The 27,205-nt window shown below is 36.8% G+C and overlaps 1 protein-coding gene across 3 annotated transcripts in view; it reads left to right on the top strand.

Annotated features, from left to right (window-relative positions):
* Window positions 1-25,971, top strand: part of Cr1l (complement C3b/C4b receptor 1 like) — a 45,555-nt gene extending 19,584 nt beyond the window's left edge. Inside the window, exons 6-12 of one of the 3 annotated variants that reach the window (XM_051186697.1) lie at window positions 1,148-1,250; window positions 2,405-2,490; window positions 7,072-7,251; window positions 10,599-10,622; window positions 11,824-11,899; window positions 19,945-20,049; window positions 25,914-25,971. In XM_051186697.1, coding sequence (XP_051042654.1) covers window positions 1,148-1,250; window positions 2,405-2,490; window positions 7,072-7,251; window positions 10,599-10,622; window positions 11,824-11,899; window positions 19,945-20,049; window positions 25,914-25,956 — 617 coding nt within the window. In that variant the 3' untranslated portion in view covers window positions 25,957-25,971. Of the gene's footprint in view, window positions 1-1,147; window positions 1,251-2,404; window positions 2,491-7,071; window positions 7,252-10,598; window positions 10,623-11,823; window positions 11,900-19,944; window positions 20,050-22,443; window positions 22,690-24,388; window positions 24,408-25,913 lie in introns of those variants that run through there. The other 2 variants (XM_051186698.1, XM_051186696.1) reach the window with 2 other exon arrangements.
* Window positions 25,972-27,205: the final 1,234 nt, after the last annotated feature.

Below are 27,205 nucleotides of genomic sequence, written 5' to 3'. Positions count from 1 at the left end.
ACAACATGAGGAACTGTATTAGCAGATGACAACATTAAGAAGGTTGACAACCACTGTCCTAGAGCAAAAAAGTTGTAGTTTTCATGTTTCTATCCATAACAATCAAAAAACAATGTATAGCATGGCACTGAGGATCAATAGAAATTTAATCGGCCTAGTCTTCAAATATCACAACTCAATATATTAGTCAAGGAAAACACATGAAAGATGAGCCCTCAAAACAAGTATTATAACATCAAAAATACTTGGAAATCCTTAAGGAAGTCATTTATTCTAGACCAATACTCTAAAGTTCAGGAGGAAAATTGAGTTGGTAGGAGGTTTTGGTGTGTGTGTGCTCCCCATCAGTGAGGCAGGATTCAAAGCTCAGAGCAGAAACTATTGTTAGCACCATTGTGCTTACCCTTTGGGAAATATATTAGAACATTTAGATTCTCCTTATTGACTAATGTATGAAACCCTTGGTGATGCCCTTCTAGTATGGGAATCTAAAATAAACCATCAATCTTTAATTTTGTGTAGGATGAGTAGAAACTGGAAGTGTAGCCGGGCAATGGTGGATCTCTGAGTTCAAAAGTAGCCTGGTCACCAGAGCTAGTTCAGAACAACCAAGGCTACTCAAAGAAACCCTGTCTTGAAAAACAAAATAAAACCAAAAAGAAATTGGGAGTAAATAACTTTTGTGTACCTCTTAGGGAGAAAACAATAACTCAAGACTGTTTAGTTGTAGTCACAGTGTGCATTGTATTGTCACTTTTGGCAGAAAGGTTGTTTAATTTGTCATATATAAATAAAGCTGTTCTACTTTTCTTCTTTCTTTACCCACATATAGTTGTGATCCTCTTGGCATCTGTGATCCAATTTCTCATTGAGGGAAATTTTCACACCATAAAATTTGTTCTCCCTTAATATGTCATCCTGTTTAGAAATCCAACACTAGAAGTATACCCCCAAACAAAGATGATTTTTTTTCCACCAAGCAGAAACCATTGCTCTAGCACTCTCCATGGAGCTGTTTCTCTGAATGTCAGAGTCCTGTGGCTCCCACATGTGCAGGTCTCTAGGCTGTCATCTGGCTTGACGTATATGGCTTGTGTTTTTATTTTCCACACACTGCTATTATTTCTGTTTGGCTCTTTTTTTCTAGTGAAATCCTGTGGTGTTTTCCTGGACCAGCTTCCTAATGGGCGTGTGCTATTTCCACTAAATCTTCAACTTGGGGCCAAAGTGTCCTTCGTTTGTAATGAAGGGTGAGTGTGAGAAGGCCTGATCTATGCTGGACATTAAAATTAAGTCTGAACTTGTCTAAAGTATGGGAAGGTTGGTATGGGGAAGAGAACTTCTGATATTGTATATAAGCAAGATTGGTGACTTGTAGAATTGATAAAAGGAAATATGAAGGGAAAACTGGGACATTTATTAAATGACAGATTCAAAAAACAAGTATACCTACTGGTTTAAAGTGTAGAGGTAATGCACTAAATGAAAAAAATCATTTTCTAATAGAAAATAATTCTAGTAATTTTGAGAAAGTTATAACAATGCATTTGGGATTGTTTTAAGAAATATATAATCCCTCATTAATAGAATTTATAAGAGAAACAAAAAAATAAGATACAGTGTTTTAAAGCCCAGTCATGTGTCATTGGATCAGCAATGAGCTATGGGCTCTGAAATGGGATCATGTTGTCTATTGTTAATATTTTAGCTGAGGTCATAAATGTTATTCACAGCAGACTTGCCTCTGAAACTACCAATCATGGACAACAAAGAACCTGCTCTCCAGTGCTTCACAGAATCCTTGGCAGGCACCAAATATCAGGACCCAAAAGAGTTAGGAGGGCATAAGGATTTAAACATCATTTGAAAATTGTGGATGACGGCATACAAAAAAAAAAAAAAAAAGGTCATAAACCTGTACTTCATAAGTCTTCTGCTTCTCTGAATTACTGAGAGAAGAGTAACTTATTCTTCAGTAACTGCATGCTATTGTGAGCTGCATAGACAACAATTGCAGAAACTGAAACATAAGAACAATCTATTTCCTACCAGTTAGCTCATCTTTCCCAGTGCCAGGGTTGGCAAGATGTTGCATTAGCAGTCTGTTTGCATTTGTGGCAGTGAGCAGTACCCAGTTCCTTTAGCATGATCAGTGCTGCTGGGTAAGGGTCTGGCTGAGCCCTGGCTACTTTAATTTAAACTGGAACTTTATATGACAGGTCCCTTTGCCTTACAATTCTGTTTTACCCACCTGCTGGAAGTTGTGGTAGTCAAGTGGCTCAGCATTTACATACTCCTTTTACCTTCTAGTTCCATTTCCTCAAAAATCCTCAGATGCTTCTTTTGGCTAGGCTTGGGAAATGAGGTCAAAAATTTTACAGTCCACTACCATTTTCTTTCTTAGGTTTCAATTAAAAGGCAGTTCTGCTAGTCATTGTAGTCTGTCTGGAAGGGAAAGTATTTGGAATAGCAGTGTTCCTGAGTGTGAAAGTGAGTATATATCTAGTTGTTCTTCCTAACTTCTTGTATTTTAACCCATACCTCCTTTTCAGTATTTCTTCTATATTCTAATCTGACTTATCAACAGAAGTTAATTACATTAATAAAATTTTGTTTTGAATCAAAGTGAGTATTTCCTTGCTTTGGAACCCCTTTCATCAGCTTCCATCCTTCTGAATTCTGTGTGATATGTCCTGTATGGTTTGCTCCTAGGCCAAGAAAGACTGACAAGTTTCTCTTTCCTTTCTTCTCTTTCTTGGTTTTTCTTTTATGTTCTGCCATCAATATGCAATCACTTATTCATGTTTATTTGGTAATTTGTATATATAAAACAAATGTTCACTTAATCAATTTTTGAGCCAAAATTATGTGCCTTATTTTCATCTGCACTGGAATTACAACAGTGATGAAGATAAGCTAATTTTCTGTCCCCATATTATTTATTCTTAAATAGGGAGATGAACAAGAAACAAATACTATGGAGTTAATTGATCAGAGGAATATGAGGGAAAATTAGGTAAACCCTATGAGACTGAGTAGGCAAGGTAACATTGCCAACATATGCATATAAAGTATGCTAGAATATTAAGAAAAATAAGATTAAAAGAAAACCTCATGTGCAAAATCATCTTTTTAAGTATTTATTTATCTATTTATTTATCTAAGGTGTATGGATATTTTGCCTGCGTGTGTGCATCATGTGCTTGCCTTTTTGCCATAAAATCCAGAAGAGGGTATCAGATCCACTGGGACTGGAGTCACAGTTGGTTATAAGCCACTGTGAGGGTGCTGGGAAACAAACCCAGGTCTGGAAGAGTCCAAGTATTTTATTTTTAACAATAAGTATGAGTCTCTTACAGGCCATAGTCATGCACTTTGTAAGTTGCCTGCTTCTCAGAATTGCTTAGAAAAGCATGACCTTTCCTCTTTTTCTTCCTATCACTTTTCTAAGCATGATTTCCTAACATTTTGGACTCATTTTGTCTGCACTTCCCCTCCTCACTACGAGGCTTTGAGTCTATCTTTGTGGCTGACCTCCATGCTAATTTAACTAAGAGAGCATAGGCTTTTTTTTGTTCACTCTTCCCTTGCATCTCTATCCTCCTTCAAGTAGCTGCTGATATTTACAGCTTGCATGCTCAAGGGTTTTTTTGTTTGTTTGTTTTTAAGTTCAAAAAATTGTTTTCAAGCTTTTAAAAAAAATGAATAAATTAAACAACCAATTTTACTAAAATCTTTATAACTAAAAATCTACTTAAGCATCTTATGGTGCTTTTCAGGTTCCTGGAGACAATATGATCAATGGCTGTTCTACTGCCATGCACTAGAAGTCTTTGATGTCTCCAGTTTTTTTTATAGTGAAACTACTATAATAATGAGACCGATGGTTGGTATCAGTGAGTCAGTAAGGGAAGATCTCATTCCTTTAAGGTATTTAGTGTACATGGAGTATATTTTAGAAATATATTCTTAGCTCCTATGAGAGTGAAGATCTGTCAGCACTCTTCCTGGAACCCCTAGTCACTGTTAAAAGGCTGAAACAAGGATGACCACAGCTAAGACTCCTAGCAACAGTAGATAACTAACAACAGTGGATACTTAGCCTAACTTGGCTATCTCTTGTGATCAGATTGCTGACTACTTCAATTGTCACCAGAGAGCATTCATCCAGTAACTGATGGAAACAGATGCAGAGATCCACAGCCAAAATATTAGGTTAAGGGGGTCAAAGACATAAGAAGAAAACACACAGGAAAAAACTAACCTGGCTCAGGAATGCACAGAGTCTGAACCAACAACCAGGGAGCCTTATATGGGACCAGCCTAGGCCCTCTACAAATATGTTACAGATGTATAGCTTTGTCTACTGCAACTCCTAATAATAGGAACAGGGACTGTCCCTAATGCTTTGTCTCTCTCTTGGGAACCTATTCCTCATACTGGATTGCCTTGCCTAGCCTTAATACAAGGGGAGGTACTTAGTCTTGTTGCAACATAATATGCCATGCTTTGTTGATACTCAGGGAGGCCTGTCCTTTTCTGAGCAGAAATGGAGGGGGAGTAGATTGGGAGAGGAGAGCAGAGGAGAAATGGTGTGAGAGGAGAGAGGGGAAACTAGTTGGGATGTAAATTTTAAAAAAGGCAGCTTTGCTAGTCATTGTGTCTTAGCTAGAATGGAAAGCCTTTGGATCAGCAGTGTTCCTGTGTGTGAATGTGAGTAGAAAGAATAGCTTAACCATGCACCCTAGATTGCACTCCTGATTTTCTGCCCCAGTGTATTTTCCCTCATAGAATTACCTGTTACCTACATCTTTATTAAACTACTTATTTGTTGGAAGAATTCCAAGAGAAGCCTTATATAGCATGTGTTTGTGATTTATCAACATGTGATATGCTAATTTTAAATTTGTGAGGAATATGTAGGAAGAAAATTAGATTATATAAAGTTACATGAAATTATACTTATTCATCGGGGCTGATCTCTCTTCAATTATCATTTCTTTTATCACCTCACAATCTAGTTATTTGGCCTATTCTCTACTCTGTGGTGTTTACTGGCAAAGGCTTCTGTGTTAGGTCTTTGTATGTGTGGAAAGAGCAACGAATAGGTCAGTCATCCAAGTTTTCATGGAGTTAGTTTTCCAGCTGGGAAACAAATAATGAACAGGAAAATAAATATTTTTTGAAAAATTACAGTACATAAGTAGCATGATAAATAATGATGTGTAATAAAGAAAATAAAACAAATTTATATAAGAATTTATTATGGTGAGGTAGTGGGGGTAGTAAGCATTCTTTAACATGATGGAGGACCCTTCATTTCCAAACCATTTGCTTACAAAAAACACCAAGGATTCAGAAATTTATAAATTTCTGAATATTATAAATTTATATTTATATATAAATATCTAACATATTTCCCAAAATAAAGCAAGTCTGTTTTTTAAATTTAATTTTCCTTTGATTATAAAATGTTCATTTCAAGTAGGATTTATTAAAATAAATTGCTAGATATCTATTTGTATGTTTTGTGGTGAAAGTTTATAGGACTATTCAAACCACAGAAACTAAGGTATTGAACCATTAAGACTGACAGTAAATATGCTTCAACTGTGAATTACTATAGTATGATAGAATTTGTTTTGTTTTTGAAATAAGGTCTCATACTCTAGACTCATACTCTAATCTGGCATAAAAACATCTCTGTAGTTATCTGATGACACTATTGTATATTTGATTGGTACTGATAATGGCCTTGAATCACCAAGAAACAGTTACTTGCTAAAGATGATAGTGCATGCTTCAGATAGGATTCCTTAGAACTTAATGTTTATGTGACCAAAGCTTCATCTGTCCTCAAACTTGTTGTAACCAGGACTCTTACTATCCCTAGTATAAAGTAGACAATTGAACAGTTGCTTAAAAAAAAAAAAAAAAAACAGAAACCTATTTCCAAATCCATTAAAAAAATTCATTTCTTAGGTAATCTAGGACTATTTATTTTAGGTTAGCTCAGTTTCATCTTAGCAAAGACCTTATAGATCAAAAGTACTAATGTCCTACTTGCAGGCATCATCACCATATTAGCTATTTAATTTAAATTAACAAAACTTAAAGTTTTTATCTCTTTCTAGGATTTTTTTTTTCCATAATCTTCTCCAGTTGTCATCAATGGGAAGCATAGAGTTACTGTTCTGGGAGCTTCCCTCCCTCTCTTCCTCTTTCCCTTCCTCCCTATCTGTCTCCCTCCTTTTCTTAACACTATTACTACAATTCATTTTGTCTTAACCAGTAAAGCACACTTCATACCAGTGCCTTTCCATCTGTCATAGTAGTGAAATCACCTGGAATGTTGCTAAAAAGATATTCCTTAGCTCCATTCCAGGACTCAGATTCTGTTTTGAGAAGGGTCAGAAGGCTGTTTTTTAACAAATAATCAGAATACTCTTGCAGGAAAATCACACTTGCAGAAATATATCTTTTTCTTGTTGACACCTATAGAAAGAAACATATTTTAGGCAAATCTTAGACAATTGCAACAGAAAAGGCTTTCCTTGAAGTTGAAGAAGATATTCATGGCTGGAAAGAAAAAGAAAGCAATTTCAAGGATGAGTTAAATGAAATAAAAGAAATTAAATAGAAAGATGGTATTTAAAAATTAAAATCGCAAGTTACTGACTTCCTTATTCTATATACAAAAACAGGCCAGAAATATTCATGTACTCCAGAGAAAAATATCAATGTGTGTTCTCTACTTAGAGATTTAACATGAAATTGGTATTTCTTTAGGTTTGGTCTCCATGGATCCAGGGCTAAAACATGGTTGTCCTAACTTATGATGCTTCTAATCAAGTGTCCCATGTTCCCTTACTGTACACAAAAAAATGAAAGTCAGAAAAACTTAAAGTATAAGAAGTTTGGAGGAGGCAATAATAATTCTTTATTGAAAATATATTTTGTAGAAAGCAAAGTTTGGGGTTGCAGTTGTTTCTATAACAGTAGTTTCAATTAACAACAAAATACTAATTTTCTTGTGTTTTTTTTTTTTTTTTTTTTTTTTTTTAATTGTAGAAGTGAAATGTAAGCTCCCAGAGATAAGTGAAATCCGGAAGGAGTTGAAAGTGAAAGAATATTACTATGAAAATAATGTAACCTTGGAATGTGAGGATGGTTATACTCTAGAAGGCAACCCTCAGAGCAAGTGCCAGTCAAATGCCAGCTGGTTTCCTCCTCTGGGCAAATGTGTACCTTGTAAGTACAAAATATAGGGATTGGAGCTCCTCCCTAGTATGCTCACTGACTGCCCAGTCGTCTGTCTATTCTGGTGCCCACTGTGATGGCTGTTACAGTATATAGTGATAAGGGAGCTGAGAATGTGCTCTCTCAAAATACAAGTTAAGATATTAGTAAAATCATTTGAAGTATGACTACAAGAATAGAAAAAGCACAATAAGCACATACACACAGAGAGACAATATACCCACACTGAAAACCCAACATATAAGCAAAAGACCAGTAAGGTTATTAAAAAAACTTGCCCCAACAAATCAATATGACACACACACCAAAAAAAATTCTAATACCATTGATTTGGCCATCTCCTGATGGGCATGGGGTCTGCCCTTCAGTGTGGTTTTTACACCCGTGAGACTCCACAAGAAGAAAATAATTTTTCATTTGCAAGCTGTTGTCAACTGGGGATGGTTTCTTGGTTAACCAGTGATAGATCATGTCCACTTGCCCTCTCAGTACTGGGACCCCATTTGTCTTAGACCTATGCAGACCCTGTACATTCTACCACAATCTCTGTGCACTCATATGTGCATCAGTCCTATTATGTCTGGAAGGCATTGTTTTCCATCTCCACTAGCTCTTAAAATCTTTCCACCTCATCTTCTGCAAAATCTGTACATTTGATCTTTAGGACAAAGAAGGAAGCTAACTTTTTATAAAAATTGTTCATGTTTTGAACCTGTTGACCAATTTGAAATGTAAATAAGAAGGTACTGAAGTACACACAAAAAGTATATACAAAAAGTACATAGAATAAAAGGTTAATAGCATTATTATAAAGTACTATAGTGGTAGTTGTAATGGAAATAATTGTAAAAGTTGATATTGAACATTTAGTACTGATGTTCAAAGACTAGTGATAGATAAGTGATAAGTGGCTAAGATAGGTGGTAGATGATAGGTAGGTATGTAGGTAGGTAAACAGATATAGATGATAGAGAAATATGCCTCATAACAACCATCAGGTCATATTCTTAGAACACCATTTAACTGCGAAATGAATGAAGGGCTTAGATAACTTGACCAAAACCACAAAAATAATGTAGCCTGGGTACAATCATCACTCCACATATCAATAGATACTGTATGCTATAACAAATAAATGAAAAAATGTTCTAAATAAATAATTATCAAGAGGAATGATTAAAGAGACAACTATTAGGTAAAGGTACCCCGCAACAACTTTGCAGGGGAAGGGTTTATTTTGGCTTACACTTCTACATTGTAGTTCATCATCAAAGGAAATCAGGACAGGATCTCAAATATGTCCAGAACTTGGAGGTAGGAACTGATATAGAGTCCATGGAGGAATGCTACTTACTGGCTCTCTCAGCCTGTTTTCTTATTGAACCCAGGATCACTACCAGCCCAGGCATGACACCATGCACAATGGGTTGGTCACTAAGAAAATGCCCTATAGGCTGGCATACAGTCTGATATTATGGAGATATTTTCTTAATTGAGATTCTCTTCTCTCACATAACTTGATAACTTGTGTCAAGTTGACATAAAACTATCTAACACAGAGGTGGAGACAAAAGGGTTCAAATATCTACCAATTGAAGATTCTTGAAGTCAGAATTGAGGGTAAACTACTCATGGATTGTGCTGTAGCATTGTGAACATTTTTCTCTGGATTGAGATCTAGACTAAAGCAGCCTCCTTTGAACTCTTATTCCTCACGATATCATCTCATCTCAAACCTTGAAATCTTACTTCTTTGAGGGGAAAAGAGGCAAATGAGAGCATAGAAGGAAAAGAAAAAAGAGTATTTGTCCCTATGACTTAGAATAAGTTGCCCAAGATACCAGCTGTTGGTCTTCCTAAGAAGGAAATTAGGGAGTAAGTTGTAGAGATGCTACAGCCTTGAAATAGCTCACTATGGGAAAATTTGAAAACAATTAAAATAAGAACAGTTACCATTGAGTGAATGTCTTGGCACTCTCAGGTCTACCACATCACCACCTCAGTGACCTGTTAGTGATATCACAGCCTCGTCTTCCTTAGGCAAGGGTTAACCTTGTTACAACCCATGCAAGCATGGTGTTGCTTTCAGAACAAGTAGTTCACCTTCAGAGAAGATATGAAAACTCAAAGAAGTCTTCATTGGAATTGTAAAGCATATTCTAAAGTCCATTCTCATTCCCCAAGATCCTTTTCATTGGAGCAACTACTGCTTTTCTAGAATCCATTTGTTTGTTTGTTTGTTTTTGTTTTGTTTTGTCCCAACTGTCACTCAAAAGCAAAAGTGCTCTGTTGTCCTCTCATTTTATGTATCTTCCTAGTTCACATTCCTAGTACCTGTGCCATTTCTCAGTAAAAGATGTTTGTCCAGTTCAGTATAACATGACCTTGGAAACAGAAGCAGGAAGTGCAGAAAATACCTTAGAATACAGGATTTGGAGAATAGGCATAAATACTATTTTTACTCTAGTATATAAATATATACAAACTTCAATTTCATTAGAATGAAAAAATAAAGCATAAGAAACCAACAAGGTAAATTTCCCTCATTTTATTAACAGTGAAAAGGGTTTTAGGCAATTGGTATTTAACACAAAAGAATGTAATAATATTGTTGTATATTGAAAGTACTATTGTGTATTTGGAAAAGCCTTTCCAAAAAAAAAAAAACAGTGATACAATGTGTAAACGGACCTGTATAAACTAATGAAGTACTGTAAAATGTAAAAATACACATTTTCTTAACAGTTTAAAAGCAAAAACTTGAAGCATCTTAAATACATATATCACGGGGAGCTAGAGAGATGGCTCAGTGGTTAAGAGCACTGACTGTTCTTTCAGAAGGCCCACATGGCAGCTAACAACTGTCTAATTCCAAGTTCTGATACCTTCATACAGGCATACAATACATATACATAAAATATCAATACAAAATAAATAAACATAAGTTACTGAACAGTGATATGTCCGTGGGATAGGTTGTGTTTGCTGCTTCTGTGTTAATTTGCACTACTAGCTCACTGTGTGAAGACTTTATTTGTGTGGGGAAAAATATTCAATGAAAATGTGCCAAAGCCTTTTTGAGTGATATTTTTCTTTTGTGTTGCTTTATACATTTTCTTCTGCAGTGATATTATTTTTATAATAAAATGATAATTAAAGAAGTTTGCAGTGAGTGAAAATGATAAAATGAAATTGTAAGAGTAGCACCAAAGACTTTTTATATTAGGAAAACAATAACTAACTCCTTGATTAAAATCAGAATGAACCATACTAGCCTAAGCAGCTATGTGGCCACATTATGTGCCAGTAACATTTCTGTGGCTTTGTTTCTCTTTCAGACTCAAACAGTAGTCTCATTACTGGTAAGTCCTGTGATGGGTTGCTTAAACAGTAAGTATCTACTTATAATAAGTGATAATGCAAATAAAAATCTCTTTTAAGTTCAATTAAAATTAATGTAAGTTTAGGGCAGCATATCTCAACCTGTGGGTCATGACCCCATTTCACAGGAGTCAGAAAACACAGATATTTACATTATGATTCATAACAGTAACAAAATTACAGTTATATGAAGTAGCAATTAAAGTAATTTTATGGTTAGGGTCACCATGTGAAGAAGTGTATTAAAGGGAAGGCTGAGAACCACTGGTTTCAGGTATAATGAGACTACATCCTCATGGACATTGAGGGACCTCATCTTTGATTCATTTTAGTGAGTAAACATTTTTTACTGTCAGCAATTCTTTATTTTAACATTGCGGGTGAGACAACTCCCTTTTTGCCCTGTACCTGGAAATATGTTTCTGGGTAATCATCCTGATAATTTGTACTGATAAAGTCATAAGACTATTGTGTGAATGAATTTTGTGTCTGGAGATAGGATATTGCCTTTACCTTCATTTCTGTTACTGTTATAAAAGCAACTTAGAGGATAAAGGAGCTTTTTTAGCTAATAATTTCAGGATTCGCCCATCATTATGGAAAGTCAGATGGCGGGAACTTGAAGCAGCTGTTCACATCCACAGTCAGGAGCCTTTCTTCATCCTTGTACAGTTCATGATCCGTTGCCTGAGAATGATGCTACCTACTACATATGTGTCTGCAAGGCTGAGGTGTCACCTTAATATATGTAATTAAGGCACCCCATAAGCCAACCAGAGCTAGATAATTCCTCACTGAGACAATCTTCTCAAGTGACTCATGTGATCATTTAACCAGCACAAATAGAGTTTGATACCAAGGGGATTTCTATCGCATAGAGTGGCCTGTCTCATGCATTCCATTAAAGATTTGGGTAAACTGTGTATGCTGAGCCAAGCAGCACGATTGCTATGAAGATCTGTGTTATTAGGAACAAGCTTATAGGATGCTCTGGTCAACCAATAACTATAGAACTGTGGTTGTAGGTCTGATGTTCTAGATTAAAACCAGGGATGAGCAGGACCTGGAGTAAAGGTACATGGAAAAGAATCATTGGTAACCAATAGTAGAATTAGCTATTAAGATAGAGTTTAAGATTTCTGTATTATGTTTTTCATTTAATTATTTTGTTTTCTTGTTCAGGCATTATCTTTGGGATAATCTTTGTTATTTTATCCATCATTGTTCTCTGTTGGCTGATTCGAAAATATAAAAAAGGGTGAGTAAAGCCACTTTCTCAGAAATCTGTCACACAGAGCTGTGGTCTGTATCTGTGCCCTAACAGTCTGCTGGCTTAGACAGGATAGCCATGAGTTTGAGGCCTGTCTGAGTCACAGAATAATACCCTGGCTCAAACAAACAAAACAAAACTAGCCTGGGAAGGTAACTTGGTGGTGAAAGACCTTGAAGGGCAAGTATGACAACCAAAGTTTGGATCCTAGCACCCATGTAAATGCCAGGTGAAGACAATGGATCTCCTGGAACAAGTTCACTAGTTTTCTAGACATATTTGCCATATAACTTTGCTTTGGGTTTTAGTGAACTTGTCTCAGTGGAATAATGTGGAAAGCAATACAGGAAGACTCCTAGCACATCAAATACGTACACCCTCACACATGCAAATGTTATATGCAAATAGAGAGGGTAGAAAAAGAGAATATAAAGGAAAAATTTGAATCTGTAAATTTTATGTTCCTTGGAATGCAAAGCAAATTTTAAAAAAGCAATAGAATATACCTCCATAAAGACAGATGTGATAATTCTCAGGAAGGTTGCCTTGGTTACACAAAATATGATGGTTACAACAAAAGAAATATATATGATAATAGTCATTATAAATTTGTTTGTGTATGTATGCATGTACACACACACACACACACACACACACACACACACACACACGCCTGCTAACAGCATAACACCTATGTAGTAGTCAGTGGATAACTTGTGGAAGTCAGGACCCAAGCTCAATCTCAGATCATCAGGCTTGGCAGCAAGCACCTTTACTCACTGAGCCATAATGCCAGCCCCAGCCCACCAGCACTTAAAAAAAAAAAAAAAAAAAAAAAAAAAAAGTAAAGTAAAAAGAAATAACCTTTTAAGAAGAAATTGAAGAAAGAGAAAACAGGCAGAAGGAGTTTCTTAAAAGTATTACATTCTTAAAGGTATGAAGCTGCTGACATCTTATTATGGCCAACATGCAGCAGATGCTGACCTGTAAACATAGACTCATTACAGCACCAGAAGCTGAATGTGGTATCCTATATATAGCACATGCATCATAGACTACCAATGTAGAAGCACTAAAACTTGGCTACTCCTGACACATGGGGTGCTTGAAATATTTACCAAGTGAATAAACTTGTCAGCCATTACTAAGAGTGTTGCAAAAGAAAGTGTGTTGCTATAACTGCCTACCAAATTAGAATGCATTGTAACTAGTCCTAACAGCTTGTGCCTATTATTCTACTGAGTCAACCATCTCAGTCTATGTAGGTAACTAGCAAAATACAAAATTGGGTAGCTCAGAAAATAAGCATTGGTTTTTCATAGTTCTGGAGGTTGGAGATCCTACTTGCTACCTAGTGAGAGTCCTAGAGAGTCATAGAAGAAAAAAGGTAGGAAAATTATGAGCTCTCACAAGAGCCCCAATCTCCACCATAGAGGTTTCAACCTTTGGAATCAAATACTTCTCAAAGTCGTACCTCATACTATCACATTGGGGTTTGGGATTCCAATGTGTCATTTTGGGAGTGGACAAACAGTCCAACATAATACTTTAATTTGGCAACATTTGTAACACCGATAATTTCACATACCACTTTAATCCCCAACTTTCCTAGATTAAGAATATCTACTTGTGTGGTTCCATTCCTGACCCCAGTAAAGTAATTTTTCCTTTATTCCAGCCTAGTTAAATCTTCCCACTCTATTATTTATTAGGTTATTAGGTTCCATGCTATACTACTCCCTTCTCCTTACCAGATCATCAGCTACTGTGAGCAGGAAATAACTATATTCACACAAAATTATTATTTTATTTATTTATTCTCTCATAAAATACACCCCAACTGCAACCTCCCCTCCCTCCACTTCTCCCAGTTTCCACCCCTTGTCTCCCCTTTCCTCCATACCCTCTGTTTCCTTTCAGAAAAGAGAAGGCTTCCTAATGATATCAACCAAACACAGCATAGCAAAATGCAACAAAGCTAGGTTCAAACCTTCATATCATGGCTGGATGAGGCAACCCAGTAGGAGGAAAAAAGTCCTGAGAGCAGGCAAAAGAGTGAAGGCTATACTCCCTCTCCCATTGTTAGATGTGCCATTGTGTGAATATACCACATTTTCTTTGTCCAGTCTTCAGTTGAGGGACATCTAGGTTGTTTCTAGTTTCTGGCTTTTATTAATAAAACTGCTATGAACATAGTCAAGCAAATGTCCTTGTGGTAAGATGGAGAATCGTTTTGGTATATGACGAAGAGTTGTGTGCCTGGGTCTTGAGGTAGGTTGATTCCCAATTTGGAGGGGGGGGGAATAGCTATGTTGATTTCCATAGTGGTTGTACAAGTTTGTACTCCCACCAGTTATGGAGGTATGTTTTCCTTGCTCCACATCCTCGCCAGCATTAGTTGTCACTCTTGTTTTTGAACATTTCTTAAGTGTTTCTTAGTCATTTGAGATTCTTCTATTGAGAATTCTGTTTAGGTCTGTACACTATTTCTTAATTGGATTGTTTAGGGTTTTGTTTTGGTTTGACTTTTTGTTGTTTGTTTTTTTGGTGGGGGACATTGATGTCTAGTTTCTTTAGTTATTTATATATTTTGGATATTAGCCCTCTATCAGGTTTGAATAAAAACTTTCACCCGTTTTGTCCTATTGACAGTGTTCTTTGCCTTACCAAAAGTTTTTCAATTTCATGAGGTCCCATTTATTAATTGTTAATCTTAGTGCCTGTGCTGTAGGTGTTCTGTTTAAGAATTTGCCTCTTGTGCCAATGTGTTTAAGGCTGTTCCTTACTTTCTTTTCTGTCAAATTCAGTGTGTCTGATTTAGTGTTGAGGTCATTGATTCACTTGGACTTGAGTTTTGTGCAGGGTACTAATATGGATCTATTTGCATTCTTCTGCCTACATACATCCAGTTAGACACTGCCTACATACATGCACCATTTGTTGAAGATGCTTTCTTTTTTTCCATTGTATATTTCTAGCTTATTTATCAAAATTCAAGTGTTCCTAGGTGTGTGGATTTATGCCTGGGTCTTTGATTAGATTGTTTTGGTTAACTTGTATGTTTTTATGCCAATATTATGCAGTTTTTATTACTATATCTCTGTAGTACAGCTTAAAATCAAGAACAGTAATACCTCCAGAAGTTCTTTTATTGTACAGGATTGTGTTTCCCCCCAGCCCCCATATAAAATTGATTATTGTTCTTTCAAGGTCTGTTAAGAATTGTATTGGAATTTTGATGGAATTGCTTTAAATCTCTGGATTGTTTTTGGTAGGATGGCCATTTGTATATTGTTAATTCTACCAATCCATGAACATAGGAGATCTTTACATCTTCTGATCTTTTCTCCAATTTCTTTCTTCATAGACTTGAAGTTTTTGTCATACAAGTCTTTTACTTTCTTGGTTACGATTACCCCAAGATATTTTATATATTGTTTGTGGCTATTGTGAAGGCTGTTGTTTCCATTATTTATTTATTTATTGTTTTTGTTTGTTGGTTGGTTGGTTTTGGGTTTTTTGTTTGTTTTTTGTTTGTTTGCTTTTCAAGACAGGGTTTCTCTGTATTGCTTTGGAGCCTGTACTAGAACTTGCTCTGTAGACCAGGCTAGGCATGCTATAAATTACCTTTTTGTTTAGGTATGTTCTATATCTCTGATCTCTCCAAGACTTTTATCATGAAGATATGTTGGGCTTTGTCAAAGGCATGATTTTTGTTTTCTTTCCAGTTTGTTTATATGATGGATTACGTTGACTAATTTTCGTATGGTGAACCTTCACTGCATCTCTGGGATGAAGACTACTTGGTCATGGTAGATGATCTTTTTGATATATAGTTTTATTCAGTTACAGATATTTTATTGAATATTTTTGCATCTATGTTCATAAGGGAAAAGGGTCTGTAATTCTCTGTTGAATCTTTGTATGGTTTGGATATCAGGCCTCAAAATGAATTTGTCAGTGTTCCTTTTGTTTCTATTTTGTGTAATAATTTGAGGAGTATTGGCATTAACTCTTCTTTGAAAGGCTGGTAGGATGTATATGCTACAACTGTCTGGGCTGGTTTTTTTGTTTGGGTTTTTTTTTTTTTTTTTTTTTTTGCTTAGGAGGCTTTTAATGACTATTTCCTTAGGGAGCTATAAATGGTTTAACTTTAACAAGTGTTGTCTATCAGAAACATCTATTTCTTTTAGATTTTCAGAATTTTTGAGTACAGGCTTTTAAATATGACTTGATGATTCTTTGGATTTTCTCTGTCTGTTGTTATGTCCCTATTTTTCTTTCTGATTTTGTTAATTTGGATAGTCTCTTTCTGCCTTTTAATTAGTTTGGATGAGGGTTTGTTCATCTTGATGATTTTCTCAAAGAACCAACTTAGTTTCATTGATTCTTTGTATTGTTCTCTTTGTTTCTATTTTATTGATTTCAGGCCTCAGTTTATTTCCTGCCCTCTATTTTTCTTGGGGATGGGTGTGCTTCTATTTCTTCTAGAGCTTTCAGGTGTGCTATTAAGTTGCTAGTATGAGATCTCCCCCGCCCCACACACACACACTTTTTTTTTTAATGTAGGCTTCTAGTGCTGTGAACTTTACTTTTAGCATCACTTTCACTGTGTCCCCTAAGTTTGATTATGTTGTGGGTTCATTTTCATTTAATTCTTAGAAGTCTTTACTTTCTGTCTTGACCCAGTAGTCATTTAGTAGAGAATTGTTCCATTTCCATGAGTTTGTAGGCTGTTATTTCTGTTGTTGAAATTAGCTTTAATCCATGATGGTCTGATAGGATTTGGGGAGTTATTTCAATTTTCTTGTATCTATTGAGGTCCTTTTGCTTGGAAAATCTTTTCCCAACTCTTTACTCTGAGGTAATGTCTATCTTTGATGCTGAAATATGTTTCTTGTATGCAGCAGAAGGTTGGCTCTATTTTCACATCCATTCTGTTGTTCTATGTCTTTTTTATTAGGGAATTGATATTGAGAGATCTCAGTGGTCAGTGATTGTTCTTGTTATTTTGGGGGGTAGGGGTGGTGTGTGTGTGTGTGTGTGTGTGTGTGTGTGTGTGTGTGTGTGTGTGTGTGTGTGTGTTTCCCTTTTGGTTTTGCTAGTGTTTGATATTTATTTCCTGTGTTTTCATGGGTGTCGTTATCCTCCTTGGGTTGGAGTTTTCCTTATAATACCTTCTGTGGGGCTAGAATTTGTGATTAGTTATTGTTTAAATTTGACTTTATTATTGAATAATTTGTTTTCTCTATCTATGGTGATTCAAAGTTCATTGTGTATAGTAGTCTGAGTTGGCATCTCTGGTCTTAGTCTTCAGGAATTCTATCCATGCCCTCTGGCTTTTAGAGTCTTCATTGAGAAGTGAGGTGTAATCCCAATAGGTCTGCATTTTTCCTTTGCAGCTTTTAATATTCTTCTTTGTTCTGTATGCTTAGTGTTTTGACTGTTATGTGGCAAGAAAATTTTCTTCTCCAATCTATTTGGTGTTCTATAAGCTTATTGTACCTTTGTAGGCATGTTCTTTCTCCTATGATTTTGCTGAAAATATTTTCTGGGCATTTGAGCTGGTATTTCTCTATTATTCTTAGGTTTGGTCCCAGATTTCCTGGATGTTTTATGTTAGGAATTTTTTAGATGTTTTCTTTGACTGATGTATCTATTTCTTCTATCGTATTTTCAATGACTGTGATTCTCTTCCATCTGTTGTATTCTGTTGCTGATGCTTATGTCTGTAGATCCTGTCCCCTTATCTAGGTTTTTTTTTTTTATTTCTAGAATTCTGTAGATTTGTGTGTTTAATGTTTCTATTTTCATTTTCAGGTATTGAACAGTTTTACTCATTTCCTTCAACTGATTTTTCTAGCTTTCTTTAATGGATTTATTCATTTTCTCCGTTTTTTTTTTTTTTTCACTTTTCGTCAATTTCTTAAAGGATATTTTTTTTCCTTTCTTCCTTAATACTGTTTAGACTTTTCCATTCAGAGCTGTTGACCTTGTTCTCTTGTTGTTTCTAACCATGCCCAAGTCTATACAAATCGATTCCTTTCGAATCAGAGAAAATATTGACAACTTCCTTGATATGGTATTTGAAGTAACAAAACTCTTAGAGCCATTATCTATAAAAGCACTTTCCGTTTGTATTAACACTAATAACCAACCAGAGGGCATTCTTTCAGCAGGTTCTACCTACTTCACCCACATGTGCCATTCATCACTTATTCACACTTTGCAACATGACTTGTCTCACTACTACATCTGTAAGACCCTCAGAATGAGGAGTCTTCCAGGTTCGGTCTATACCCCAAGAACTCAATGTCCAGTCCAGTTGCTGCAAAAAACGCAAGAGGCTTTAATGAACAGGAAACGTTTGCGCAAATGGGCTCCTCCAGCACGCAGGCTAGAGAGAAGCCCCCTCCCCTGGGCCCAAGTGTTTTTAAAGGCAAGCTTAGGGAGGGGGTGGGACCCTCTGTCCATTGAGTACGTGACCCTTGGAGGCCAGATGGTCTGCTATTAGGGTCACCAGACCTTAGGGCTTCAGGGTGTGCTAATTAATTTTGTCTGGGCAAACCAGAGTTGCAGCTATCTCTTTGTTTCCTAAGGACCCTATTTACCACCTGTTGACTCACAGGAAAGGAGGGGCAGTGTGAATTCTTATCTCAGGGCCTTGTGAGAGGAAGCTAGCAAATTCCAAGGGAACAGATATTAGTTTCCAGGTTAGTCCAACATTAACATTACTTTTTAGGTCTTTCACATCACCGCCCTTCACTCTTCTTTATCTTCAGTATCACACTGACCTTCCATGTGCTAGAGAAACTGGCCTTGATTCGTGGTCCCTCTGTGTCTTACATGCTTCTGTCAATCTAAGAGGGTAAAGAGGAGTTGAATGGTGAGGAGTAGTGGTGAGTTAACTGTGTTCTTCATTCTTAACTCTAATACCAACTCACAGATAATCCAGCATGTTCATATTTGTTATTTATGTTATATAACATACTTGCTAAGTAACCCCAGAAGACACAGCAGAATTTCTGATGACAACATGGGGCTTATAGTCAGACCTGAGTGTAGCTATGAATCCCTGGGCAAAACACTGACCATCAGGCTTCATCTTCCTTGCTTACAAGATAATAGCTCCTATCTAACTGAACACAGTACTATGCTTATTACAGTGAATGCCAGAAATTTTTAAGTTAATTAATTTTTTTCTCTAAGTTACTGCATCTAGTCATCCCTCATAATCTGAAGACTGTTGATTCTAAAATTCTCACAGATACCAAAGCTTTTGTTTATTCAAAAACCTTAAATAAAAATGGGTAGCACTGGAGGCTATAGAGATTGCTCAGCTGTTAAGAGCACTTGCTGCTCTCAAAGGTGACCAGGGTTCAGTTTCTGCATCTGGCATCCAAGGATGTCAGGTACATAGTCGGTGTACCTACATACATGCAGGCACTCACACATACACATAAAATAAAAAATTTGAAAGGCCAGGCATGGTGGCACACGCCTTTAATCCCAGCACTAGGCACATCTCTGTGAGTTTGAGACCAGCCTGGTCTACAAAGCTAGTTCCAAGACAGCTAGGGCTATTATACAGAGAAACTCTGTCTCAAAAAAAGCCAAAAAGAAAAAAAAAAAAAAGAAAAAGAAAAAAGTAGTAACCCACTAAACCCCCTATATGTCTTAATTGTCTCTAGATTACTTATAATACTATAATAAACTTACCAACATCACTAATGATCACAGATCACAATGATGCTATATCAGGTTGCAAAGCTATTAGTATGTGAAGTTGTCAAATTTCATGGGAAACCTATTTACTAACCAAAATTATTTCAGAAATAGTAAGATGTGTTGCTCAAGGTGTGGACACACATATATAGGCAAGCATAAGTCTGACATAATGGGTTTAGTATTTCCTAATCCAAGATTTTACTTAGTGAAATTATAACTTAAATCTTGAAATGAAAGTCATTAATTACTTTCAAAACTGTAACATGATTCATAGAGCTTTCCTTTTATTTTTCCCTACCAATTAGCAAAACCACAGACGGAAAGTGTAAAGGAGTGAGTATCCATTTAAATCCTCAAGAAGACAGCTGTAATCACCCTCAAGCTCTGCTCACCAGTCAGGAGAACAGCAGGTACCTATACACATCCTGAGTTCAAAATATTTGCAGCAACTAAGATTCGAAAAATAGAAACAGTTAAAACAGGATATTACACACAGAATCTGGAAACTACTTCTTGAGCTGGATCATTGCCATTTTTATGATTTTGTTTAGTAACATCAAGGTGTGTCCTGTGACCCTTTCAGGGGTGGTGAGTTTTGCTTTTCCTGGTAGCCAGGAACACCCACATACTCATGTGGATGTCTTATCTATTTCTTGATTTCTGATTTCTAATTATCACTGATTTCTATACCTCATTCGGCTTCCTGTGACCCCCCCCCACACACACACACACGCACCCTTTTTTTTGGGGGGGGCGTGGTTTCTCTGTGTAGCCCTGGCTATTCTGAAACTTAATCTGTAGACCAAGCTGGCCTTAGACTCAGAGATCTGCCTATCTCTGCCTCCCAAGTACTGGATTTAAAGGCATGCTACACCACCACCTGGCTTCACTCTTTCTCTTCTTTCTGTCCTGCACTACAGCTATTTCCATCCCTAACTCATCGTCACCTGATCCCTGCATCCTCACCACAATTCCTTATATGGCAAATACTAGCCAAAAGCTGAATGTAGCATGATGACATAACTGAATATTGTGAATCACTGAACTAAAATCCAAACAATTCCAAGGATCCAACTGCAATCTGAGCCAAATGCAGCTAGCCACTTGTGTTACATAAGCCATTCTAATTGCTCATCCTCACCTAGCCATGTTGTCAGTGGCTGCTTTCTACCCTAGTAGGAGGTGAGTGGTGAATCAGGCCCAGAAGCCACATGGCCCACCAAGCCCCAGATACTTACAAATTTATCCCATTTTTAAAGCAATTTTTATTAGTAAATAAAATCACTCTAATTTTGACAGTTCATATACCTACAGTGTTGCATTATAACCTGACATAACATTGTTGTATTCTGTGGTCACAAGTGATATTAGGAAATTCTAGTTTATATCAAAGATCCAACAGTGACAACATATGTTTTACTGGCTAGTCCTCCTAAGCCCTGAATTTCTACCCTCTTCCCTTGCCTTTTCAGTAGATGTCCTATAGATTGCTTAGAGCTATACTGCTTACTCAAGTACCTCATTCAGCCCTTGGGCCTCTCACAAATCCACAGCTCCATATCTTTTTATTATACAGGTATTCCTTTGCTCAGTGACTTCTCAGGAATCCTAACACATCATGTCCATAGTTCCTCAGGACATTCTCAAAATAGCACAATCTGCAGGTCTATAATCCTTATACGTGGAAGCAAATGGATAAGGATAAAGAGTTCAAAGTCATTTTCAGTAATATAAGGAGTTTGATTAATGCCAGCTACCTGACATCCTGTCTAAACAAACAAACTACCAACACACACATGCACACATACACTCACACCAGAAATAATAACAGCTTATGCTCTGGAAAGGAATTAGGCTATTGTCCTAATAAACATAAGCAAAAATATCACATTGTTTAATAAAATTCTTCTATGTGTATGAGTTGACACTTGGCATTTTCTCCCAATACATATCTCTAAAATTCTTAATTCAATAGTAGACAGTAGAAGAGGCCCTCGGGAAAAAAATAGGAGGCATGGGAAAGGCATTTTATAGTCAATAGGATTGTAAATGCAGGCAACTTAAATTGTTTTAAAGAAACTGCAATTAATATTTTCTTTTCCTCTGCAAAATGAATTTGCAAAGCCTTCTGATTATTATCTGGTTTCCTAGTCTCTTCTTTCCTTTTGTCTTGAAGCTTGTTTTTCCATATTATGTATAAAAGAAAATGAAACACTAATTTTTTTTTAACTCAGAATTTATGTTACCCCTAAGTTGTAATGGTAATCTAGTCTGATCCTCTTCAAATGACTATTATCATCAAGGCTAACCCACCAGAAAATAGAAAAGTTGAGGTGATAGCAGTATGCCATCCTACAATATCTTTTAATGTTGGTCCAATTTTGAAGGGAAAATCATACTACTTCTATAATAATAATAATACATATACATATATATATACATATATATATATATATATATATATATATATATATATATATATGGCAAAAAAGAATAACATAGAATGCCATGATTTTGTGGAATTCTCTGAGATCTGTACCCAAGGTTCCTAAGGGTAGAGTTATTTCCTTTACTGTTGGGATCTATAATGGGAAATTTGTGCAGAATCAATTCCAGGCTAACCATGTAATCACTCTGTAGGAAGAAAATAACAGACTGGGATCTGGGATTGTTTTTACAGGAAATTGTTTTTAAAACATTTTGCAAAAATGCTCAAAATATCATTCATTTAGATTTGCATATGCAAGATTACCTACCTGAAACTCTTTCCCATTTTTCTTTTTGCTCATATTCCAATGGCCCAGCTCGGAATTCACTCACCCAAGAAGCCTCCTAAATAGCCATATTGCAAAATGATGTGTCTCTCTGAATATTAAAACATATCCTGTCTGTATCACTTTTAAAATAAATATTTTCTTTTAAGAGCCAGATGTGTGGTTCATACATGTAATTCCAGCACTTGAGAGGCTGACGCAGGATTGCCACAAGTTCAAAGTTCCTCAGGGCATTTAACCTGTCTCAGAAATAAAAAATAAATAAAAATTAAAAAATGGTACGACTTCATTTTTTAAAATGGTAAATTTTAAAAAAACTCCTGCAATCAATCACTCTGGAGAACCCTGAGGCAAGAGGATCACCTTGAGTCTGAAAAGAAAAACCAAAAAGCATATTATAAACGGATTAAGGTCAGTCTTGACTACCATCTTCCAAAGCATAAAGATAAATTATTTTTGACAACACTTTGTAGATAAGGAGTGAAAAATCTATACTAAGCTTAAGACCTGTGTACCCAGGCCAGCTGTCGAAGCGAAGAAGTGACAAGATGGCGGCATCTGTCAAAGATATAGCTGTGTGGTGAAAGAGATAATGTTTGTAGGAGTGTTGGTAGTAGGTGATGCTGACCAGTCTTGAGAGAGAGAATGAGGAGTGAGTGTTAAGTGGCCAGTAACAAATAGAGGTATTTGTGTTTGTTCACTGGTTGAAGGACAGCATTCAGGCCAGAAAGAAAAGACTTAAGTGTTGTTGGGTACCCTGTACTGAATATGCCACCCTTGCTTGTTCTTCATGGTAGTAACAGGAAATGGTCACACTTTCTAAAGCTAACTTTCTTCTCAGAGGACAAGCCACCATTTAAACCTCTGCCACAAGCACACTTCTAAAGAGACTCAAGGAAATGCTTTGTGCATTGTGGGTGTCCTATGTATTTTCCAGAACTAGTCTTTGTTTATTAACTGACAAAAGGAAAACCATGAAATGTACTCATTTATTTCTTATTTCCACTCCATTTCCTCCTTTACACCATTCTTTCTTGAGCCTTACATAAAAAAACACAAAAGAGAGTAATAATCACTTTTGATGAATCTGCATTTATATGTAATTCCAGTATCCTTATTATCAGCATATGAATTATTGATAATTTGGTTATCCATCATGCTGTCATCTAAATGAAAATATCCTGTGATTTTTTTAATGTCCCTTGTTACAAAACAAACAAAAACAAAACAAAATCAGCAAAATTGGCAAAGTTAGAGGATGCCCAGGATTCCATGTTAGTTAAGAAGTCAATTCATTTCAACACAGTAAGATCTAAGATTCAAGCTTTTGACATTACTTCACAGAAATGCAGAAAATTTTGTTTGGGGATAATGAAGCTTCAACAGAATCCAGCAAAGTTCTGCATTTAGCCTGCCTGTTTGGAGGTTACTCCCCTGCACTCTTCCCCAACCCCCTCCTCCCTGCACTCTTACCTTAAGTTGAAATCACACACCAGAAAGTTAGAGGACAAGACTGAATGGACAGGAAATTGAATGATTTAAGAGTTCAGCTTTGTGAGTCCATCATTTTTCTTATTTTAAAATGTTCATAATATGGAATGGGTTCATTAAAGAACATTAGGAAAAATGCAAAAAATATGTGACAACAAATAATCATTCTGTGTAACAATAGCCATTACCAATACATTTTTAAAACAGGACACACTAAACCAATTGGAGAAAAGCATATGTAATACCAGTTGTCACCTTCTCTTTGGAATAGAAGTAACTTGCTTATTTAAAAATATTTTAAATGTTGATGGGGGAAGTTGCCCAAGACTACTTAAGAGAACTGTCTGAAACCCTGGGTTTCTTGTAGTGAGATATTCACTCTGCCTGCACCTGTTGCACTGACCATGCCCATTGGGGGGGGTGGGGACAGGTGTGGATGGGTCATGTCCTCAGAGGCTCTCTCTTGCTTCCTGGTCTGAGACAGGTAGCATCCGGAGGCATCCTTGGGACAGGAACCTACTGGTGGTCATCTTTCTCTGTTGTAAGTTATTTCTCCCTGAATAAACATGTATCAGCCTATCTGTTTTCCTCCCCACCCCCATCCTTATTTCCCATAATAGTTTCTTCTACTTTAAAAGTTCTTTGTACTATGCTCTGTATTTTTACAAATGAAATAGACAGTTGTCACAAAATCACTTATCGTTGAGTAAATTCAGAATACACTAACTAAAAAAAGTGCAACTTTTAAGAAGTATCTATCAGCACATGCTAAGTTGGAGCCAGGTAGGAGAGGTAGTGCTGAGATAGACTGCAAAGCAGGGCAGCTATGGGAAAATTATGACACTATAAAAAGAAAAGCTAGAAGAATTGATTTACAAACTTTTCCCTGTAAAGAAATGATAAATAATTGAGATTGATTAAACTGATTTGATTATGGTACAGAGTTGAGGACCACAGACTCAACCCAGATTGTATTAAAATTTTTATTGAAGCTGCTTGCAGGGCAGCCTCCTTAAAGCTAAAGATGTGCTGTCCAGAAGGGAAGTGTTTTTAAAGATGAAGACCATAATTATTTTGTTTCTGTGCAATTTGTAGCTGTATGGGAAACTTTCACTCCCATTGACTCTGTCTCATTCCCCTGTACACACCAATATGCATGTTACAGAAGCCAGAGCATGTGGTTAATTATGTCACAGCAGTTACACCATTCTGGAGAGGGTACACAATGCTAGGAGCTCATCTTTCAGGAATTTAGGGCAGAGGCCAACATGTACTAGGAGGGTGACTGGTATGGGATGGAGTTTCCTTAACCATCACAGTTATACAATACAATGTATATATTTTATAAACATCACATGGTACCTATTTATAAATTATTTGTTTGTTATTTTTATAAAGAACTTACCTAGTTAATAATCATATTTCACACTTTTAAAATAAATGGCCCTGACTAGAGAGACAACTTAGCAGTTAAGGCCCTTACATATAAGATGTATGCATACATGTTCATGAACACATACACATATGCATGCATACTGCACATATATATACACATGAAGAAAAATAAAAATCAAGTGGCCCCATATCTTTAGTGTGTGTGTGTGTGTGTGTGTGTGTGTGTGTGTGTGTGTGTGATATTTTGAGCTATGCTCATGATCTTAAGAAAATGTCAGACCCCTGGATATTGAACAAAAGGTTTGTACATAATTATTGCCAGTTTCTGTGTTGTACAGTATTTTGTTTGGCGCTGTACTGGCTGGTTTTATGTCAACTTGACACAAGATCAAATCACTGGAGAAGAGAGAGTCTCAATTGAGAAAATGACTCAATAAGGTTGGGCTGTAGGCAGGCTTGTAGGTTATTTTCTTAATTAACGATTAATGTGGGGGTGCAGCCCATTGTGTTTGTGGCCACCTCTGGAAAAGTGGTCCTCAGTAATATAAGAAAACAGGTTGAGCAAACCATACGGAGCAAATTAGTAATCAGTGTTTCTCTGGCTTCTGTATCAGCTGCTGCCTCCAAGATACTGCCCTGCTTGAGTTCCTGTCCTGACTTCTTTTGATGATGAACTGTGATGTGAAAGCATAAGCCAAATAAATCTCCCCTCTCCAACTTGCTTTTTGGTCATGGTATTTTGTCTAAGACAGACACCATAAAGATGAGCTAGACATGAAAGACAGGGGAAGGAAGAGGCCTATGCAAAGGTCACTGACTCCTCCCCCCCTACACACACCACCACCACCACATCACCACTACCACCATCACAAAAAAAAATGCAACTTGTAGTGTAGCAAAAAGGATATTATATACTAGAAAACACTTGAAAAGTTTGTAATATAATGTATTTACCTTTTAAGTGCTGCTACATAAGCATGAGGACTTGAATTCAGAATCCACATAAAAAGCCCAAAAGTGCCCATAAGGCCAGGAGCTGGAGAGACAGGCAGGAAGAGTCCTAGGGTTTGCTGGCTCAATAAGTTTTAGATTCAGTGACTGCCTCAAAAAAAATTAGTTGGAGAATGTGATGATTTGAATAAAAATGGTCCTGTAGATCAGTAGTAGCGAATGGTGTTATTAGGAGGAGTGGCATTAGTCATTAGGGGATGGGCTTTGAGGTCTCAGAAGCTCAAGCCAGGCCAAATGGTTCACAGTCTCTTCCTGCTGCCTGTGGATCCAAACATAAAGCTCTCAGCTACGTCTCCAGCACCATATTTGCCTGCATGCCACCATGTTGCACTATGACAATAATAAACTAAACCTCTGAACTGAAAGCCAGCCCCAGTTAAATGTTAGTATGGGTGAATGCATCTGTGCTTGTAGGAATGCATACATGCCGGAATGTACATGTGGTTGTGGAGGTCAGGGGTCAACATCTGGTGTCTTCCTCATTCGTCTTAGCCAGGGTTTTATTGCTATGAACAGGGAGGCCAGTCTGAAGCAGCCTGGTTAAAATGAGCTCTGGGAGTGTGATGACTCACAGCTATGCCCCAGGTCTCTGTTTTTAGGACCAGGTGCTTTATTCTTCAAGCTCGAGTTTTGAGCAATGACCACAGGGCCAACTATCTTTCCCCCTTCCTAAATAGAGTGACCTCCCTATTTAAGTGAGCCAGTATTAGCTCCAGCTGGTAAGCACACCCTAGAGCTCCTGGGGGAGGAATACAGAGCAAGTCAGTTAGGAGACAGCCCATAGAGAAGTTCAACCCAGAGGATGAGCTTGACATTCTGTGGAAGAGTGCCACCCAAGCAGAGGAGTGCAGCAAAATCAAAGAGGATTTGGCAGGAGTGCTGCTTGGTGTGTGTG

This window comes from Phodopus roborovskii, unplaced genomic scaffold (genome assembly GCF_943737965.1).
Source record: "Phodopus roborovskii unplaced genomic scaffold, PHOROB, whole genome shotgun sequence".
In the NCBI taxonomy this organism is placed as follows: domain Eukaryota; kingdom Metazoa; phylum Chordata; class Mammalia; order Rodentia; family Cricetidae; genus Phodopus; species Phodopus roborovskii.
Note: the sequence above shows the minus strand (reverse complement) of the source record. Positions and strands in the feature narration are given on the sequence as shown.